This window comes from Budorcas taxicolor, chromosome 13 (assembly GCF_023091745.1).
Source record: "Budorcas taxicolor isolate Tak-1 chromosome 13, Takin1.1, whole genome shotgun sequence".
Taxonomy (NCBI): Eukaryota; Metazoa; Chordata; class Mammalia; order Artiodactyla; family Bovidae; genus Budorcas; species Budorcas taxicolor.
This window is the reverse complement of record NC_068922.1, coordinates 21,964,561-21,986,119: the sequence shown is the minus strand read 5'-3', so window position 1 is coordinate 21,986,119 and position 21,559 is coordinate 21,964,561. Positions and strand designations below refer to the sequence as shown.

Genomic DNA, 21,559 nt, shown 5'->3' with positions numbered 1-21,559 from the left:
GATAAATGTTTAAAAGCTTTTCAAAGCAATACTCTTGGCTCTATCAGAATTTAATTTCCCACTGATTATGTTTATATCAGTTTTGGAACACATGGCTAGGAATATACTCACCATAGTTACACCACCAGTGACTCCCATGCCTTGGGACTACATCACTGTTTTATGTGCATATGAAATCCACTTATATTTTCTTATATATAAGTACCTTGGGTTAAATACTCTGTTTTTAGACTAGACTATGAAAATGTTCTTGTACTGGTTTAAAAGCTGTGTCTTTTTAATGTTTGAAAGCATTTTGATGTGTGTAGGAATGGGCTTTATAAATATCCTGTACTTTGTCAGCTGCTCAGTCATACCTGGTTCGGTTCTGACCTGTAGTCAAAATACACAGGGTGCTTTTAAAAGTAGATTCCAGCTGTGTGACTTCACAGGGTTGAATTCACACAATGGATCTCAATGGTGTGGCAGTGCAAAAATATGTACAAGCTGTTGGTCCTGATGATACTTTAAGCAAATACTGCGTCCTTCTGAGCTTCAGTTTAGGGGTCCTGAAAGTATTTACTTTCCAGAGAGTTGGTGAGTATGCCAGGAAATGAAACATGTTCAACATAGGTGCCTTCTGTTTCATTTGACCAAAAAAAGCAAAACGAAACAACTGATTTGATCAAAGAATTTGTTGATAATAATGTGGTCATCTTTGAATGTTTTGTACCATGGTGATTAGTAGATAAGGTAAATTTGGTAATCAGATAATCATACAATCTCAGAACTAGAACGGCTAGCCTATTTTTTTACAGTTGAAAATATAAAGGACCAAGGATGTAAGTTGAGCCCCCCAGCCACCACACAGCAGGTGAATAGCAGAGTGGGGTTTTGAACCCAGATCTTGGGACTGCTCCTTCTGAGGCACATTTTCCACTCTACGTGTCAGAACACTTCCTTCCCAAGTGATGCCTCTGTGACTGCAGTTCATTCAGTGAGCAGTTAGTGGGCTTTGAATCTCTTCTGTCCTTAGTCATTCTTGCCTGGTCACTTGTAGTGTTTTTGCCAACTTAAAAAAAAAGTAGAATAAGTTCTGCTATCATTTTGGTGTGGAATATGATCTGATGCATGTGTTCTTTTTTTTTAGTATAACATAGACTGAGCGACTGAACTGAACTGAACTGAACTGAAACTTAAGCAGAGAAGACCCATTACAACTTTTTTCATGAGTCAGTTATGATCTTCATCAAATCATGGCCCAAATACAACCCTGGTCCTGTCTCTGAGATACAAACATTATAAAAACCTGTAATTTACTTTAAAAGATACTTTTTTGATGATATTTTGAAAACTATTTAGTCCTTATAAACATTTGAATAATTAATCAAAGATAGTGCTGTTTTTCCGAGAAGGCAATGGCACCCCACTCCAGTACTCTTGCTTGGAAAATCCCATGGATGGAGGAGCCTGGTAGGCTGCAGTCCATGGGGTCACTAAGAGTCGGACATGACTGAGCGACTTCACTTTCACTTTTCACTTTCATGCATTGGAGAAGGAAATGGCAACCCACTCCAGCGTTCTTGCCTGGAGAATCCCAGGGATGGGGGAGCCTGGTGGGCTGCTGTCCATGGGGTCGCACAGAGTCGGACGCAACTGAAGCGACTTAGCAGCAGCAGCAGCAGTGTTGTTTTTGGACAAGTAAAAGAAAATGCTGAACTTAAGATATAATAAAAAGATAAATGAAGTATAGAACTAGTTAAAGCATAATCTTCTTTACAACAAAGTCTTGGCAGCTCCATCCCAGTAGATTTCATAATGCAGGTAATTTACCCTGTACAGGAATTTGCATTTTGAGTTGGCCACATTTAATTGGCAATCAGGTAGTCTCTAAAATAATCTTATGAAGTTTATTTAGATAAACTAAAGGTATTATAAAATTTATTATTATATTTAAAAACCCATACAGATGAATAAGAAATTATACAATCTAGCTATTTAATCATTAAGTTAAAATATGTGGTTACCTTATTCATGACTATTTGTACAAGGGAATAATATAAATACCATAAATAATTGTCAAAGGAAATAACATATCCAGTGATTTTAAATCATAACATAAGAAACCGAGTACAACCTTGATCAAATGCACATATAGTAATATTTCTATAAGAAAAAATATTTCATAGGATTATGACAACAGTGATGTAGTATCAAAGCTTAGTTAAAAATCTTGAAACAAGATGTCCTTGTAACTTTATTAAAGTATGTCAGCAAAATAACCTGCTTTTCAGCAGACTTTACACCTAAGTAAAATTTTGACATAAAAAAGAAATCCTTCAAAGTGGGAATACTCTTTTTAAAAAAAAGTTCACTTTTTTGGATAGTTTATAATAGAAAAGCTTAAAAGTAGCTACTTCATCCTCTTAAAATGTAGCTTTACAAGAAATGGCTAGAGAACATGCATTTAAAAAATTATCCATATTGATAAATGAAGTTCTTGTTTTCAGCTCAGAAGTGCATATAAGGCCAGTATTTCTTTTATACAATTATGATTGCTCTTAAATTTGGGGATGAACTATTCCTAATATTCTAGTCTAAATCTAGAGAATTTTTTAGTTTTTTTTTGTAAGTTATCTTCATCAGTTTTGTGTAAATCAGAAAACTCTTATCATGAAAGTCATTGCTATCACACTATTTTCAATGACTACCTACTATATTCTTCTGAACTGTTAAGTATTAAATCGCATTAAAAGAAAATACACCAGATCTTTCTGGGTGTCAAGGCTGCTATGCAGAAAGGGCGGGCTCTATTTGGATGCAATAAAATCTGCCTGTTAGATTGTTTGCCATTCTGCTTCCTTCATTTTATGTTGCTATCCCTTATATGCATCTGAATCATCATTAAGAGGACCACAAACGCAAACTTTATGATCTCAGTATATGATGATCAGAAGAGAAAAGGCACGGCTCAAGTAAATTTTAAATCTTATTGTTTAGAATGATTTCAACATGCAGGTAAGGAACAGAATTGGAGAAGGCAATGGCAACCCACTCCAGCGTTCTTGCCTGGAGAATCCCAGGGACGGCAGAGCCTAGTAGGCTGCCATCTATGGGGTTGCACAGAGTCGGACACGACTGAAGTGACTTAGCAGCAGCAGCAGCAGCAGCAGCAAGGAACAGAATAGCACTAGGGCATAATGGTTTATCTTGAAATGACTATTTTGAAATTTGTAAGGTTAGTCTCAGGTTGCCTGGCTGCCCATGGTTCATTTACTATAGGCTTTTGTTGTGGTTACTCATGGTGCTTCGTGTGTGGTGCTCGTAACAGCTCATCCCATACAGCTGGGCTCCACCCTCCCTCCTTCCTACACTTCCTTCTTTTCTTCCATTCTTTCCCTGGGAGAGATGGTTGTTAAATATTTGCTGGATCACTATTGCTTATAAGTGTACCATTAATGAATGAAAAGTAGGAAAGCTTCTCAAATTAGGTTCCTGTCAAGTCAAGGATGCTCATCATGCTTTTACTGTTACCTGCTTCTACTTTTGCTTTTAACTCAATTGTCTCCAAACCACAAGTACTCTTCTTTTCAAGAACCATCAGTAATGACCATCCCTCTGAAGGTGGAAATTGAAAAAGGAAATAGAAAATACTATTGCTAAAAGAAATCAGTTAGTATTGCTCTATGTTCTAATAGGTTTTATACTCTCTGAGTAATAATGCAGACGTGGGTTTGAATCTCTTACTGTGAGAACTGAAGTGGGTTCATTCTTCATCTCAGTGTCTCATCTGTGAAATGGACGTTGGGAGGATTAAGTAGTATTCTATATGTAACGCAGTGCTTTGCTTGTGGCTATTACCCTTTCATGTCCTATCAGAGTTCCTGGTAGGAACCAGTAGAGGGGGCTTCTAAGAGTTCCATTTTTATGTGAAGTTCATTTTTCTCCAAAATTTTCAGCAGAGTTTATACGAGGGATACACAAATGAAATTTTAGGCTTTGGATAGCATTTTATGTAGCAGCATTTTTGATTCAAAGTGCTTCATGGCATTTTGATATTATTGAAGACTCAACAGTTTAAAAATACCCATTTTGCTGGCTCCATTAAGGAAAGAAGCTGGGTCCTCTGTGGAACAGAAATAAGAGATGTGGTGTTTCCCCTCATTGCTCCAGATCTTTTTTGTTGAGTATTTGAGAAATTCATGTTTTTAATATAAAGTCTAATTTCAGTAAAATACTTAGGTTGTTTAAGTGATCTATCAGCTTCTTTATTGAAATCTCATGCTTCACTATGACACTGCTTTACAGCATGGTTTAAAAAGAACTTACCTGGACAAGTTGATGAGCAAATTGGTGGCCTGAATTGCATGATGTGAGTTAAAAATGTGAGTTTAAAAAAAAAGTGAGAGTATTGATGGAGATATTTCACCATTTGGGCTTTTGTTGTTTAGACAGAGAAAGAGAGAGTGAATATCTATTATTCATTCACATAATTATCTATTTATTCAATATTAAGGAGTGAATATTTATCCCCAAAACCGCTGGAACTTTTAAGTGTGTCGTTCTCATTAATGAAACAAGATAGTATTTTGAAAATACACCTTTGGTGAAGTTAATTAAAAGATAATTTAAAGAGTTAATTCTTTATTTATAATAACAATTTAAACTTCTAATAAAATACATTCCCATGTAAAGAACTCTGATTTGGATAGTTCTGGAAACTAAAATAGATTGCAGTTTTTATTGCTTGCTTATTAGGATTCTGAAATTGTCATCTTAAGAAGTTTAATTTTAAATGTACTTTTTTTCACATCTAAGGTATAGATGTGGAGAAGGAAATGGAAACCCACTCCAGTATTGTTGCCTGGAGAATCCCATGGATAGAGGAGCCTGGTGGGCTACAGTCCATTGGGTCACAAAGAGCCAGACACGACTGAGTGACTAAACAGCAAGATATAGATGATCAAAAATGAAAAAAAAAATAGCTAGTGATTTCCAGTCTTATAGCATCATGGCACAGCTCTCTTGTCCACTTTGGAGCCACTATCCAGTAGGGCTCGTCTGAAGTGAGATGTGCTGGATTGAAACACACTGAATTTCAGAATATAAATAGGGTAAAATATCACAATACTTTTTACACTGATTATATGTTGAAAGATAAAATTCTGGGTACATCAAGTTATAGAAAATATGTCATTTGTCAATTTAATCTGCTTCTTTTGTGGCAACTAAAATACTTAAAATTACATATGTGGCTCCCATTACAATTCTGGACAGAGATACTCCAGAGAATGATTTTGGAAAGAGTTAAAACAACATAAATAAACTTTGCCTGGGAAAAGTCACTTTATGAGCAAATCAAAAGTAGGCCAGGCATGCTGGGGTTATGAAGAAAAATCTTGCATACACAATTCAAGAAAAAAAAGGTAGATGGAGAAAACCACTTGTAGATGTAACTAGTGTACAAAATGATAAAAAATTGATAGCTACAAAATTATTTGAACATTGATAAAAAGCTTTTAAAAGCTGCTGCATTTTAAAATGAAGTTTTATTGTTTAATAATTTAAGTATAGTTGATTTACAATATTGTTAGAAAATGCAGCTTTTTAAAATCCAACAAATTTATCATAGTATTAAAAAGATATATTTTAAATTGAATATACTAATGAATATTGATTTTCACATGTATATTCAGTATCTGAAATATACTGGAGATATATACAAAAGCTAGTACAGTGCATTGTAAAGTATATAGATGCTCATTACATACATGTTGAGCAAATATGTAATTGAAATAGGAAGTGGTAGAGATTTTTGTTGATGTTATTCACCAACATTATCTGAGGATGTTAAAATAGTGCCAGACCCATAGAATGCACAGAAGAAATATTTGTGAAATGAATGAAGTTGGACACACACACACACTAAATCATAGAGAATATAAAGTCCTCAGAGAGAAATTAACACCAATATATGTTAAACTAGTTTTAACTAAAAGGTACCAGTTGTTTTAAACATCACTAACTTTATAGCAAGGAGATCCAACCAGTCCATTCTGAAGGAGATCAGCCCTGGGATTTCTTTGGAAGCAATGATGCTAAAGCTGAAACTCCAGTACTTTGGCCACCTCATGCGAAGAGTTGACTCACTGGAAAAGAGTCTGACGCTGGGAGGGATTGGGGGCAGGAGGAGAAGGGGACGACAGAGGATGAGATGGCTGGATGGCATCACTGACTCGATGGATGTGAGTCTGAGTGAACTCCGGGAGTTGGTGACGGACAGGGAGGCCTGGCATGCTGTGATTCATGGGGTCGCAGAGAGTCGGACACAACTGAGCGACTGAACTGAACTGAACTTTATAGCTGTCTTAATGATCCATTTACTTTAATTATGGTCTTATTTTGATAGTGTCTTACATTTTGAGTTACACATGAAGAAAAATCCATGAAAACAGTTGGAACAAAACTCAAGAGTTAGTGCTTCAAAAGTTACAAACTTGTAAGGGTCAGTTGTATTGTTTTCCTGGTCTTAACCAATAATGAAATCATGACTTCAGGATAGAAATACTTAGCCAGCTTAGGTACAGTAATTGGATGCTTAAGGTTCAAGTAGAAGTATCAATAACGCTTGTATAGTGAAAATAGGAAAAAAAGTGCATTTTAATGATAGAATTGTAATTATAGCAATGTAGAAGTGTGAAACTTATAAACAACATTTAACATAATTTCCATTTAATTGGGGGGATATATAATACAAATGTATTTCCCTTGCGTATTTTTCTTCATTAGGTACAATTGGGGATAATTTTTTCAGTATGAGTCTTCATAAAGTCCAGGTAAGAGGAATATTTCGGTTGGCCAGTGATAAAATGAAGGGGTAAAAATTAAATTCAAGGCACCTGAAGGTGTAAAGTAGGTGTAAAGATGTTTCTGCGATTAGTTGACCAGGAAACGTGTTATTTTAAAAGTTTGTGACTCAGACCTACTTACGATCACGGTGTTAGGTAAGTGATTCCCACACACATACTACATGGAGTTTCCCTGATGCCCTCATCTCTCCTCATTTTATGCTCCAGTGACATTGAAATCTTGGTTCCTCCGACTTTATCTCTGGGTCTCTGCAAATGTTCTTTGGATGTCTTCCATATACCCCATTTCTTTGCCTAATTCTGGCTTAAGTATTCTCTCTAGGGGGAGATCTGCCCATTACTTGGTTTCTGCTTGATCTTCTTGCTCTGAGCTCATGTAACTCCCTACTTGCGTTTTAGAGACACTGTTATACTTTCTCCAAAAAGGGCTGAATTGTTTCACATGTGTTTACACAAGTTATTGTTCCATTGACTGTTTTCAATATGGCTTCAACTCCAAAGCCTTTCCCTTTTTCCTTGACTATAAAGACTTCCTCATTATTTCCACGTTTTAATATATGATTCTTCCCGTCTGGAAACATGACAGAAACAGCTTTTCTCCATAAATGACTAGGAAATTATTTACTGTGTTTTCATAAAATGCATAAATCATGTAAGCAGGACATGCTATGAATTAATTGGGAGGACATCTACCTCTGAAGGGTTAAAGAATTGCCAACACTGATCAAGCCCACACTCTGGCTCTTGATACGGTGTTGACAGCCAAGCAAAGAGCTTCTTCAATAAATCCACTCTCATATTCAAGTTTTTCCAGATGTGAGAAGTAATTAAGTCTTTGCATTTATTGAAGCCTTGTATGCTTTTCAAGAGGAAACTGGCAGCTGTGAGGAATTAACTCTGCTTGAGTGCATGTGTGTGTTATGTGTGTGTGTTTTGCGTGTGAATGTACATATATACAAGCACACATGTGGCATTTGCCAATAGTCAAATGAGATCAGACCTTTTTAAAAAAGCAAAACAAAACAAAAACGTAATTTTCATATACACCAAAAAATTTTACAGCTATAGCTCACAATTTAGAGAATATGGCTTTATCTAATATGACTTTATTAATTTTTACTTTTACTGTATGTCAAAGGGAAGAAATAAAATTATTTGCATCTGTTAAAGGGTTTTCTTAAGGAGAGGTGAAACCATGATTCTCATAAAACATAAAATGAACACATTTCAAAGATTTTAACTCATTAATTGAGGACACCAGAAAGATATTACAATAGGTTAAAAGGTGAATTTGAAGAACCAAACATAAATGAGTAATGGGGAATGATGAATTGAGTTTACAGATAGCTATAAAAGGATCTATCAAGAAGCCAATAATCAATTACTCTTCCCCAGGACACAATTCATTTGCATTTGTATGGCTAAAACATCATTAGCATTGTTATCAGTTTTCAATAATTTATGGTGTGGGTAAGTAGTTTAAAAATGGTGAAAGGCCAGATTAACCAGAAGGTAATGCTAGATAAGACAAGATGTAATTTTTTTTTCCCACCATTTTCAGAGTCTTTCACAGTTTTTCCCTGACACCTCTCACACAAAACTCCAGGAAAGGCATACTTTTTCAGAATAGTCAAGATGTTTTTTTTCGTGCTTGACACTTTGGTTCTGATTACAAGCTACACAGAAGCCATTCAAACCTTGGGCTTCTCTTGGTGGAAAGGATTTCAGAAGTGCTTATGGTTTTGGCTTTGTTGTTATTAAATTGGAACAAATAACTCAAGTAAATAGCAAACTGAACCAAAGTCTTCTTTCAGTTCACTGGGTACTTATGTTAATGTAGACTCTGAATAAGAGAACTCTTTTTTTTCCCCTCTTGTCAATATGCTTAGAAGAATAGATATTATAATTTTGGCATCCCAACCATCCCCAACCTGCAAATTGTTGTGCCGAAGATTATTTGTGGTTTCTTATTCTTCTCTTCCTCCAACACAAGTGTAGATGTGTGGCTTTCATTTGTGAGTAGGATCTATATTTGTAAAAATAGGAAGTTCAATACAGAAAAACTATTAAATCTTTTTTTTAAAATTAAATCTTATTTTAGCAGAGTTCCCTGTGGTATCCAGTAGGTCCTTATTGGTTATCTATTTTAAACATAGAAGTGTGCACATGTCGATCTCAATTATGTGGCAGCATGGATAGGATGTGGCCAAGTCGCTCTGCTGTGCACCTGAAACCATCACAGCATTGTTTATCGGCTGTGTTACTGTTGTTGCTGTTTAGTTGCTAAGTTATGTCCGACTCTTTGTGACCCCATGGACTGTAGCCCACCAGGCTCCTCTGTCCATGGGTTTTCCAGGCAAGAATACTGGAGTGGATTGTCATTTCCTCCTCTAAGGCATCTTCCCAATTCAGGGATTGAACATGCGTCTCCTGCATTGGCAGAAGGATTCTTTATCACTGAGCCACCAGAGAAGCCCCATTAATCAGTTATACTCCATTATAAAATAAAGGTTTTTAAAAAATCTTATTTTAATGGCAAAATTGGTGATGGTGACAATTATTCAGTTGCTTCTCATCCTTTAGATTTCTCATTAACAAACAGTAATGAAATAGCCATTAAAAAGGAGAGGATAGACTTAATGAGTGTTAACTGTAAAAACAGATTGGGCTACTAATAAGCAGGACTCTTCTCTTTTATAAAGAAGACGAATTGCCCTAGAGAGCTTATATTTCTTGTTTTAAGAAACGATTTCTCCCCCTCATCTCTTAGTAAAGTTCTCTTTTAGATAGATGCCAAACGGTGAAGAAACACATAAGGCAAAAGTAAAATAATCAGGGATTCAACTGAGAAGCAAGAACCTTCTGGGGATAGTCATTAAAAAAAAAAAAAAAAAGGCAAAATGAGTACTTGAAAAGACTGCCAAGGCAGGCAGGCTTCTCTCTCATTTACCATGTAGGGGGAATATGTTATAATAAGATATGTTGAATTAATTTTTAAACTGGAAATATTCAGTTTATCTCTAAATATCCCTCAACACAGAGCTGAATCTCAATCTATTTCAGTTGTTTATTATGGAATTTCATTTGCAAGTCACTCATCACCATGTTAGGGAAGAACCACATGTTCCATCACTGCAGAGAACAGAAAGGAAAAAAAAGTGAAATAAATATGAAACACTTCTCAAAATTCAAGAGATTCTTATTGTATGTGACCTTAAAGAACAAGAAGACAGACACTGCATGACTCGTGATGATGGTGTAGACTTGCTTCCTTGGTCAGGGTCTGTGTCTCCAGAGACTTGAATTACCCCTGGGACCTGTCAGTTGTTATAGAAATAGATTTGCTTATACATAAACATCAAACCATAAAAATATGGAAGATTTCTGTACTACAAATGCACAAGTTAGCTCTTATCTTTGGGTTGCTATGCTGCATGAAGACTTCCTGGCCTTTAAAAACATATTGAAGGTTTAGAATTTACTCTTTCAAATGAGATGATCTTTCGATATCAAGTTCTTTCCCTGGAACTGTGTACCTTTATTTGATAGTTGAAAACTCTTGTGTTTGTAAGGGGCTTTCCTATTTTTAGGTACTTTCCTTTTATTAACTTTGGGCAATTCAGTTTTTCTGCTTGATGATGGAGACTTTGAGCCAGAGAGGGATTAAATAATTTTCCCTAGAGGATGTGGGAGAGCCGGACCTGGACCTCAGGGGGTGTTTGGTAGTAGATAATGTGATCCCATCCTTGGTATCACCCTCAATCAGGGAATGGGTAGAGTAGGAAAGTAAAAGGTAGATGACAGAAATGAAATGTTCGGTAAGTAAAAGGGCTTAACAGCTATACAGATATTCCCTTTTGGCTCAGCCTAAGGTGAAAATATGTATTAAAATATAGCATTTAACATGGTTTAAAAAAAAAAGAAAATTGGGGAATTTTGAAACATGATAGCTACCCATGAAGAACACTTCCTTCATATCCCCAAAGTCCCATTTTGGAGCTATTAAGAGACCTTTACTGTGATGAAGTTCAAGGCTTAAAATGTTTAACAGAAAATTTTACATGAATTCTATATTATACCTACAGGTAAATGGAAAAAAATGTATTCAGTCAAAAGTAGTAATGTATCTAGCTTGCCAAACATTCCATTAAGGAGTTCCTACAACAAGTCTTAAATGATTTTTAAAAAATATTTCCCACCTCATTTTAGCACAAATTAAATTTTACTCACCATTACACATCTAACATCAAATTCAGTGCCTGGAATAACCACATTTCTTTGAATGAATGAACATAGGGCTCTAGTTAAATTTTGGTCCTAATGCTCCACTAGATAACTTTGTGAATAAGACAAATAATTTCTGTTGACATCAATTTTGTTCTATATGAAAGAAAGGGCTTTAGCAGGATAGACTTCTTAAGGACTCCTATAGTTTTAAAATTCTGGTTTTAAAACCTTACATGGAAAATTTGTGTTCACGTTGTGTATGGCATTTGTTTTTGATTTCCAAACTTTTGTGCATAATCTCAACAGATTATTTTCTTCCAGCACAGTGGAGAGACAATAAGAATTTGTTGTATGATGGAAAATGAGAAAATAGCAGCCACTGAAGTCTGACCAGGTAACTCACCATAGAGAGGAGGTGTCACCATGAGCTTTGCAAGTACTGTCGCCTCAAACACTAGCCAGGCAATGCATCTTAGGCAGCCTTGGCAAGATTTTCTTCCTATGCTTCTAGAAGTTTGCAAGATTCCTATTTCCAAGTAAAGATAATTAATATAGTTTCTATAGAATACTGTAATAGTCTTTTGGCAGGGGCTTGAGGGAAACAAGTAGAGTCCACACATTCTTCTCTTTTATGGAACAAATATGACATACAGAGAATTTCCTCATAGAATTCTCTACACTGGCATGACATGGCTATGATTTTATCTTTATTTATTTGTTTATATTTTCTTGACCACGCCGTACAACAGTTGGGATCTTAGTTCCCTAACCAGGGATTGAACCCTCACCCCTTACATTGGAAGCATGGAGTCTTAACCACTGGACCACCAGGGAAGTCCCCATTACTATGATTTTAAAGTTAAAGTTTCCAGTTTCAGAACCCTTGAGGCATTTCTTTTTGTCATTTTGCTGGTACGCAGGTTATATAATGCCACTAAGTTCACATTAAAAGTCACTTCATAAAACGATCAACTCTTAATAGAACACAACCATTTTTTTCAGAATAAAACAATGTTTCCCTAAGTAATATTTCACAGAAGAATGTTAGTTTTCTGCAATATCAGATGTCAATAAAAGAACAGATAGGTAGGTAGGTAGATATGTAAGTAGGCAGTAGATAGGTTAGATTAGATTAGATGAATAGGCTTTTGTTTTGGGGAATTGCTGGGTTAAGCAAACTTAAATAGTTTTCTTGGTTGTGGGTCTTCTAAGGTGTGGTGTGGGAGCTTCTAAAGTGTCATTATGCCTTGTGGATCTCTAAGTGGCAGGGGTATAGATTAGTATACAGGTTTCCCCAGACATGTTTGTTAAAGAAACCCCCTTTTTCCCTTCAGAGTATTCTGCAGAATTTTAGCCTCATACAACACAATTTGACATCTGTACATGATGATTGTATAGAATTTTTTTCTTTTCAGAATTTTTAGGCAAGGCCAAGGCAATTTACAAAATTTAAAATGAAATATGATACTAACACAACATTGTAAAGCAATTATACTCCAAAAACGGAAAAAAAAAACCAACAACTAGATATGCTATTAAGAAAAAACATTATTATACTTTTCTGCTTGGAATGTATTTTTTGATTAAAGTTATGTTTTATACCATTTGTTTCATTATTCACCATAAGGTACTTTTATTGTGTCCCACACTGATATGCTATGGCTTTATAAACATTAATTTATGCTAGGATTTAAAAAAACAAATTGATAAATTGAGCTGTTTAGTCTTAGAACTACCCCAGTTGACATTAAAGGATTTGTTTTGAGAAATACATTTTAAATTATATAACTGGTGATACATACTGCATTGTAAATATTGTTATAGTTTATTTTTCTAAATCTTTCCAAGCATGTATTACACATTGAGAAATACACAGATATCTAGTGAAATCTGTAAAAATTGACCCTATGGGCAGAATTGAAAGAGGGTACTTATTATTTTTTGAAATAATGATGTTTCTAGAATTGTTAAATAATAAATCAGCCTATGTTAACTATAGCTTCTCATGTTTAATGATGTTTACAATTAAAACAATACAATAGCAATGTATGATTAACAACCATAATTAACTCAGAATAGATTCTTCGAAGTGGTTCAAAGGGCTTTCCATGATAAATTACTAGCCTTTAATCAGCTAATATAAAGTACTTTTTTAGACTGAAAAAGTATATATATGTCTCATAAAAATTTTAATTTAACTTAATGAAATGAGTTTAATGATCCAGCTTCACCATACCAGCTCTGGGGTATGTCTGACATTCCAGTGAAAGCTTTATTTAGATGGAGTTGAGGAATCTTTGAGATAGTAGGCTTTCCACTGTGTTATCTTGAGTGTTATAGCTGAGTGGTTTTCCCAGAATCTCCAAGTCTTGTTCAAACTATTTTATGAATGAATTGAATTCGTGAAATGCTAATAAACCTGTCTCAGTTTAGAGATTGTTGACTTGAAAAGTTCACAAAATTGAGTTTTGCTTATTAAAATATTCTTTGCTCTTATGAGGCTAGCCCTTGGCAGCCTCAGTGATCTGGTTCTGTCCGCTCACACGCAGCGGTGATAAGGAGAGTGAAGAGTGAGCTAAGTAGGGGGGAGGCCTGGGCAAGGTCATTTTTGCCAGAACACAGAGATGCCAAGATCTCAAGGGTGCCGCAGGATATAAAAAGGTGCTGCACTTGCGAATTTTATGTATATATATAAAGAGTAAAAATGAGGGTTCCTGTATTTGAGGATGTGAAAGATGAAACTGAAGAAGAAAAAACAGGGGAAGAAGAAAATGAAGAAGACAAGGTGGGTGAGAAGGGGCTTGCTGAGGCGTGGTGTTCATTCCTTAAAGTTGATGATGAGAAAAATGTTTCCTTTCCTTTTTCCCTGGACAGGTATTCTTTAAGCCTGTTATTGAAGACCTGAGTATGGAGTTGGCCAGAAGGTGCACTGAACTCATTAGTGATGTAAGTGGCTTAAGAATTTTTATCTGTTTTGCCTTGCGTGTGTGGCACGATTATATCATAGAATCAGAGAGCTGAAGAGAAAACCCTGAAATCATTTATTTAAAACCCAGGGATTTTCCAAATCATGGAACGAAGTCCAGAAATGTTAGATGGTTTTCCCAAGGTCACCTAGACAGAGAATTTCTGTGGGGACATGTCTCCATGTTCTTAAGCCAGAATCTTGTCCCTTCTTGAACTTCACTGTCACTCTGGCATGAAATCATAAAGCATCAAATTTCTGAACATATTCCACTGAGAATACAGAGCCTTTTACAATTTGTGTAATGATGTAATTTGTTTTGAGAGGATCTCTATCTAAATGAATGGTTTTTAGCGTTTTGAGTAGCTTTTATGGAATCTGATGAATCCAGTAGTTTTCCAGACCAGAAACACGAATGTTTCTATGTGCATCTAACATTTATTAGCAATTTAGGATTCACAGTTTACTGAACTGCATATTGAGACCTCTGAACTGGATGTGGATGATACTATTAGTGAAAGAAGCATTGTTGTTGTGACTTTTTTTGTTAACTGGGATCAGTTTATGTTGTATATCGAGGGAGTCCTAGAATTACAGAATTAATTGGGCTTCCCTGGTGGCTCAGACGGTAAAGCGTCTGCCTGCAGTGCGGGAGACCCGGGTTCCATCCCTGGGTTGGGAAGATCCCCTGGAGAAGGAAATGGCAACCCACTCCAGTACATTAATTAATATGGGTAAACTCTGGGAGATAGTGGAGGACAGAGGAGGCTGGTGTGCTGCAGTCTATTGGGTCACAAAAAGTCAGACACAATTTGGTGACTGAACAACAACAATCTATATATTTCTGTCTACCTATTTATCTATAGTAAATATGTAAACTAGGATGGCAGAAGCAAGGGAAATGTGTTCTTCTCTTGGGATGAGAATTTAGATGTTCCTCACTAGAACAGTTAGAAGAGAATTGCTGGTACACAGGGAAGATGGCTCATGAAGCGTGAGCAGGTGCCTGTCTTATCTAGAAAGGGGAGCAGAGAACTGCTTGTTTCTGCTGTTGTTCTTAAGCAAGATGATCAGAATAGTTTACAGACTTTTATTTGCAGAGGAAATCAGTCCTGGGCCATATAGTCAGTGTTCTCTGAAATCAGCCTGCCTGAGTAGTTTAACAGTAACCCTGGGCAGGCTGGCACGACACAGTTCCTCAAGGGAAGCATTTAAAATACTAAGATTAAGAAATAATAACACATTTGAAGTGTTTAGTAAATTGTCTGGAACATTGTGAGCAATGAGATGCTAGCTGTTATTAAAAATTGTCTCTATAAATTAATTTTGTATCCATCCAATCACATTTTATATATGATTCTGTGCTCCCTTCTGGTTTGTTAGAAGAGCTGGGATGGTGGAAATCAGACGCCTTCTTGTATACTTGACATGTAATGTAATTACATTTTAAATTGAGTGTTTCTCTGTGCCATTTCTTAATATTTGTCACAAGCTACTATATGTAAAAGTTCTTTGTAAGCTATAATAATAATGAGATGATAACGGCAACAACAGTGATAGTAAAAGCAGCAACAGCTAATATTTATTGAGGACTAAGTGCCAGGTAATGCAGCTTGTGAGGTAGGCTCTCTTGTGTTCCTGTTTTAGAGGTGAAGGACAAGAAGGCTCCGTCCGAGAGGTTAGGTAATTTGCCTGGATCACACAGTTAAGTAGTGGGGAGTAGGACTTGGACATGAAGCCCTGTCTCTTAGCCAGTCTGCTATGTTATCTGTCCTATAGCTTTCATGCAGAGTTTACCTTCGATTTATTATTATGTATTACACAAAAATTACTAATGTGACCATTTAAAACTTCAAGTTCCGTAGCTCTGGAGATAGTACCTCTTTCAGTGTTGTTTTGTTTGAGGTGTATTTGTGGCTGAGTCAAGTTATATAAACTATTAAAGTGACAACTTCAGTTAGTAATTGATAAGAACATTTCTCAGTGACTTCAAAACCAATCTTGTAGTGAGGGGCGATGGCCTTTACTGTTTTGACAAAGCAAAAGCCATGTTATTTCTCTCTCATGTAGGTGAAGTCAAATATGTGAGAGTAATTTCTGTTTATTATAGGTTTATATTGCATAGCCTGTTCTACTTAAATATTTAGATCATATTACTGTGGCCTAGTTTATATCTGTGTACATGTTTACATTTTGTTTCCAAAGAGAATTTCATACTTTTTAAAATACTGGTTCAATTTTTGAAATTTTTATATTTACCAATGAACAGTCTGAACAATTACTTTCTTTGTTTCTTAAAAAAAAAAGAATTAAGAGTTTGTACAGTCATTTTTAAATCAGATTTTAATTTACCCTTTCTGGAAGAGTTTCAGGGATTGGACTGAATCAAATTTCTGTTGTTTTTAGAAATGTAATTAAATAGTATTATTAAGTAATAATTTGTTCATTCACACTTGGTGTCATCAGTGTTTTTATATGGAGCAGATTAACTTAAATTTGAAATTCTTTTCTTTGTTGTGTTGTCTGCATGACTAGATGGTGGTCTAAAATGTATATTTGAAATTGCATCAATACGGAGATAAAAGCAAATATAGAAAGGACAAATTGAGTTAGATTGGAGTTCCAGTCAAGTCTTTATTATGTCTCTGATAGTGTCCATCTGTTCATGCTCACATTTAATTTAGTCCACCAGTCTTTGCCCCAGTCTCAATCTTAAAGACAAACCTTTAAGGACTTTAGTTTTGTTTTATAATCCTTTATATCCCAAGGGGGAAATCCACGTGTTTACCTGAGCCTTTTTGTTTGTTTGAAGGCAGTCTGTTTGCAGCTTGTCACCAGGTGAATTTGGTTTTCTGTTTGCCTGCTTTATAGAGTCCTACATCTTGAAGCTTTAAGAAGCTGGCTCACATTTTCTTATTTATATTTGTTTAGCTGCATCATGTCTTTGTTGCAGCATGTGGTATTTTTCATTGCAGCATATGGACTCTCTGGTTGCAGCCCGCAGTCTTAGCTTCTCCATAGCATGTGGGGTCTTAGTTCCCTGTCCAGGGATTGAACCTGCATCCCTTGTGTTGCAAGGCTGATTCTTAACCACTGGACCATGAGGGAAGTCCCAGGCTCACATTTTCTTGATCAAATCACACAGCTAGTGAGACACTGACCTGGGATTTGGAACAAGGTCTATCTGACTCCTAAACTATGGCCACCACGATGTCCTTTCTCTGCTGTTGTGTGCCAGGCACTCCACATGCAATACTGTATTTCATGCCACAGTGAGCTAGTGCCATAGGCCCCATGAGCCCGAGTTCAGAGGTGGTGAAATCCGGCAGTGAGTAGCTTGTGCGTGGCCACCTGACTAGTCAGGGATGGGGATAAGAATCAGGTTTAGATCTGGCCAAGTCCAGTGCCTGGCTGGTAGCCCCTCATGACTCTGCTCCATTTTCCAGATGAGAAGGTTGGTTTCATGGATTTCTCTTCATGGCACAGTCTCTCTGCATCCCCTTCATTATCATTCTGATCATTCCTCTCTGGACCTCTTTGAGGTTTCATGTGTCTTTATCAGGATGTAATAACGAGAACTGTGCTCAGAGGTCCAGATGTGGATGGCTGTGATTATGAGTAGGGAAGCATGCTGTTTCCTGCCTGTTTTGTGATGATATTTACAGTTTCTTGGACTAAGGGCGGGGGCGGGGGGGGGGGGTTGCTGCAGAAAGCCGTTAGCTCAGCCTCAGTAAGGACAGCATCCTCAGCCATTTCTAGTCCTAATTTCTGACTTGTAGCTGATCATGTAGGGCCCATCCTCTTTTAATAGTCCGAGTGATTTTTCCCTTGCTAGGGATGATCTAATCTGTGGTGGCCCACCCTCTTGCACAGCCCTTTGAGAGCTTCTGCAGTTCGTCTCTTGCAGTTTACCATCTCCCTCTCCATAAGAGTGCGGGCTCATCAGCAGACCTGCAGACTTGGCTGCATCATGCCCCTGCCAGATAATTCATTAAGAATGGCCTGGTGATAAATCCTGGAAGGCTTGCACTGTTTAGAATTCTCCATAGAAAGAAATGTCTGTTTTTCAGATCAGATGGCTTCATTTTGGGGATCAGGATAAGGCATTAAAAAAAAATTTTTTTTTTTTCTTTTGCCTTGCCTAGTTTCTGCTTTGCACATGCTCTGCCCATACTGTGGGGTTTTCCCTCTGCATAGCTCACTTCCCAATCTTGAAAGACACCTGGTTCTCTGAGACAGCCTTTTAAATTTTCTCTTAGCCATGTAATGCTTTTTATTTTCCCAGATATCCTCTCTTTGGTATTTTGTCCTGTTACTCAGCTATCTAATCAATTCCTTGAATAAATCAAACCCACTGACTACACTGAGCAGTCAGCATCATGGATCTGGGAGCCTTTTGTAGGGTGGTCATAAAAAATAGTAGGTTTAAAGGGACCCTTTGTATGTTTCTTGTAAATTAGGATAAAGAGTCTCTGCAGAGCAAGTGAGCCCGCATCTGCCAGAAGCCTCTGACTCAGTGTTTTGATTCAAACCTTTTTAGGGTGTTCATTTGTGTGGCAGCAGGAAGAACATTTTCCAGGCAAGTGAACATTGTTTATTGTGGGTAACCCTTCCCGATGCTGAAAACATGGGATTCCATGGTTACCCCTCCAGAGAAAGCTCCAATGGTGTTCAGAAACCTGGGAGAGCAGCCTTGGCTCTGAGCGCCTCAGTTAACACACAGTGCTGGAGCTGCAGTTCTGTCTTCCAGGGTTCATTGCACTTAGCCAATGTGGTTCTATCTGTGAAAAGACTTCCTAACTCCTTCTGGTTAAGAATGCTTGTAAAAGGAAATACCCTCTAACATTTCTACATCTGTCTTCCGCTTTTGGCCATTAGCTGGTCTCATACTAAAGTGAAAGAAACTAGACTAAGAAGAGGAAGCACACTCAACTAATTTAAGTCGAACTGTAGTTGAGACATGGTGGGATTAATGGGTGAGGTCAGCAGAAAGTAAATTATTTAGGCATCTTATTAACATTAAGTCATCAACTTTGGATTGTGTGTTGGTTGTGAGTGCAGATGGCTGCGCAGAACCTGGAAATCCTAGCACAGGGGCTTAGCAGATAGATGACTATTTTTTTGAGATGAATCCTGGATGGAGGGGCTGCAGCCTTGATGTTATCAGTCTCTCAGGCTCCTTTCCTTCTGCTCTGCCATCATTGATATGGTGGTTTATTGTCTTGTGATGGCCTGGTTCCTGCTGTTTTCCTGTGGTTGGGGAAGACAAAAGGTGGACGGGCGAGGTGTCAATAGACTGTGTCAGCAAGTCTCTCCCCTTGTATTTGCTTCACCAGTAATAATGCTGGGGAGACTTCCAAGAATATCTCATGGCCAGAGCTGGGCACCTGTCCTCCCCGACTGATCGCTGGCCAAAGGGAATGAGAAAGCTATGCCTGTCTCAGAGCAATTTGTCCTTTGTGGCTACGGTAGGGGCGTATCTCCTCCCGTAAATACACTTGAGTTCTATTGTTAGGAAAGAAAGGGATTGGAGAGACAATCTATCCAATAGATGGGGCATCTGTTAGATTTGGAATTGACTGTCTACTCAGTGATTTTCATTTTACCTAAGTTTTAGTATTAATCATCGACATAGTTCCCTTTCATCTATTTTTTCCAATTCTCCTAGTATATGAAAGCTACTAATTCATGGTATTCTTTATATAAAAATTTAAGATCATATGCTTACTGTCTCTAATATTGTAAAATTCATTAGAAATACAATATGAGTGACAATAAGCATCTAGTAGGTGTATGTGTGTGTGTGTTTATCTTTTAAATAAAGACCAAAGAAAGGAATGGAGAGCACACTTAAAACTGAACTATTTGCCTGCATAGCAGAGGAAATAAATACTTCACCTTTATCCTTAGCTCCTGCCCTGAACATTCAGCTCAAGTCAGAGCTTATCAGAGGCTGTAGCCACAGCACATACCGCTGCTGTGAAGAATGTGAATGGGAGAGGGAAGAGATGGTGGCGAAAGATAAAAATAATGAGCCAAACTTAAGCCTAATGATAGCTTATTTTCTCTCATGCTTAATTATATAACGGAGATACTTTTTTTTCTCCTTATGATCAAAATAGCCTACTATTTATCATAGTGCCATTAACGGTTTAATTACTAGTGACTGAGGACGGTGATTTGCAGAGACCTAAAATTATGGCTAATCTCTGAGAAGAAAAAAAAAGCAATTTAGTGCTCAGATAAGATAAATATGTTCTAATGTTGATTTCATGAATAAAGCAAATGTTTAATGTGGTCAGCATCTAATATCTGAGTCATCGCCGTGAAATACGGCATTTAAAATAATGTTACTCAGTATGTTTGTGGCTGGTTATACCTCAGGTCAAATAATGCCCCTTAGGTCTGTTCAAATATGGTAAAATCTCCATGTCATGTTAAAGTGTAACATCAACATTAGTCATGTTCTTTAAGAACCAGGTAGTGTATACCGTTAAACTTCACTTTTAGGCTGTAATTAGGGAGGCCATGTAATTTATCATCTGAACTATGACATTTTTTTCAATCTAAGTATTTACAGTCTTGGGCAGATAAACATGACTTTATTACAGGGTGATACAACTTGCAGCAAATTACCTTCATCCTCTCAAACAGTCATAAGTTTTGCCTGCCCAGTTTTCGGAGAAGGCAATAGCAGCCCACTCCAGTACTCTTGCTTGGAAAATCCCATGGACAGGGGAGCCTGGTAGGCTGCAGTCCATGGGGTCACTAGGAGTCGGACACGACGGAGCGACTTCACTTTCACTTTTCACTTTCATGCATTGGAGAAGGAAATGGCAACCCACTCCAGTGTTCTTGCCTGGAGGATCCCAGGGACGGGGGAGCCTGGTGGGCTGCTGTCTATGGGGTCACGCAGAGTTGAACACAACTGAAGCGACTTAGCAGCAGCAGCAGTCCAGTTTTCAGATTGGATGGCAATTAGTGTGACAGCGGGATTACATTTCAGGTCCCTCTCCATAGTTCCTGACTTCTTTTTGACTTATCTGCCCATGTGGGATCTTCTCACAGAATAATCCTGCCTCTCCTGAGAGGAGAAAGAGTGATTCCTCTCACTAGTGAATTGGAAAGAGGAAATGAGGATTGCTCAGCTAAGCCTTTCTGGACTTTTTCCCATTTGTCTGCCTGCCACCACACGGGGGCATTCTGCAGTGATCTCCACAGGTGACAGGCTGTCTGGGTGGGTTCTACGTTTGGGGGAGGGGAGGAGGTTGGGGAGGCCTATGGGTTCTCATAAATTGCATATTCAACCTTTGATTTGAGCATAATTAATTAGCAACCAGAATCCCACTGTGGCCACAATTGATGTCCCCTCCTCTAATCCAGCATGTCTAGGTAATGATGCTAACAGTAATCTCCATTTGTTTAATTTTGTCCTCTTCTTAACTGGTCACATCTGTCCTGATAACTCCTAACTTTAAATCCAGAGGTAGGCAACTGTGTTTCTGTTTGACCATAAGGC

The 21,559-nt window shown here is 37.3% G+C and overlaps 1 protein-coding gene across 1 annotated transcript in view; it reads left to right on the top strand.

The window, feature by feature from the left end:
- Nucleotides 1-13,779: 13,779 nt before the first annotated feature.
- Nucleotides 13,780-21,559, top strand: part of NEBL (nebulette) — a 115,108-nt gene continuing 107,328 nt past the window's right edge. Inside the window, exons 1-2 of the mRNA XM_052651053.1 lie at nucleotides 13,780-13,860; nucleotides 13,950-14,021. Coding sequence (XP_052507013.1) covers nucleotides 13,780-13,860; nucleotides 13,950-14,021 — 153 coding nt within the window. The remainder of the gene's footprint in view (nucleotides 13,861-13,949; nucleotides 14,022-21,559) is intronic.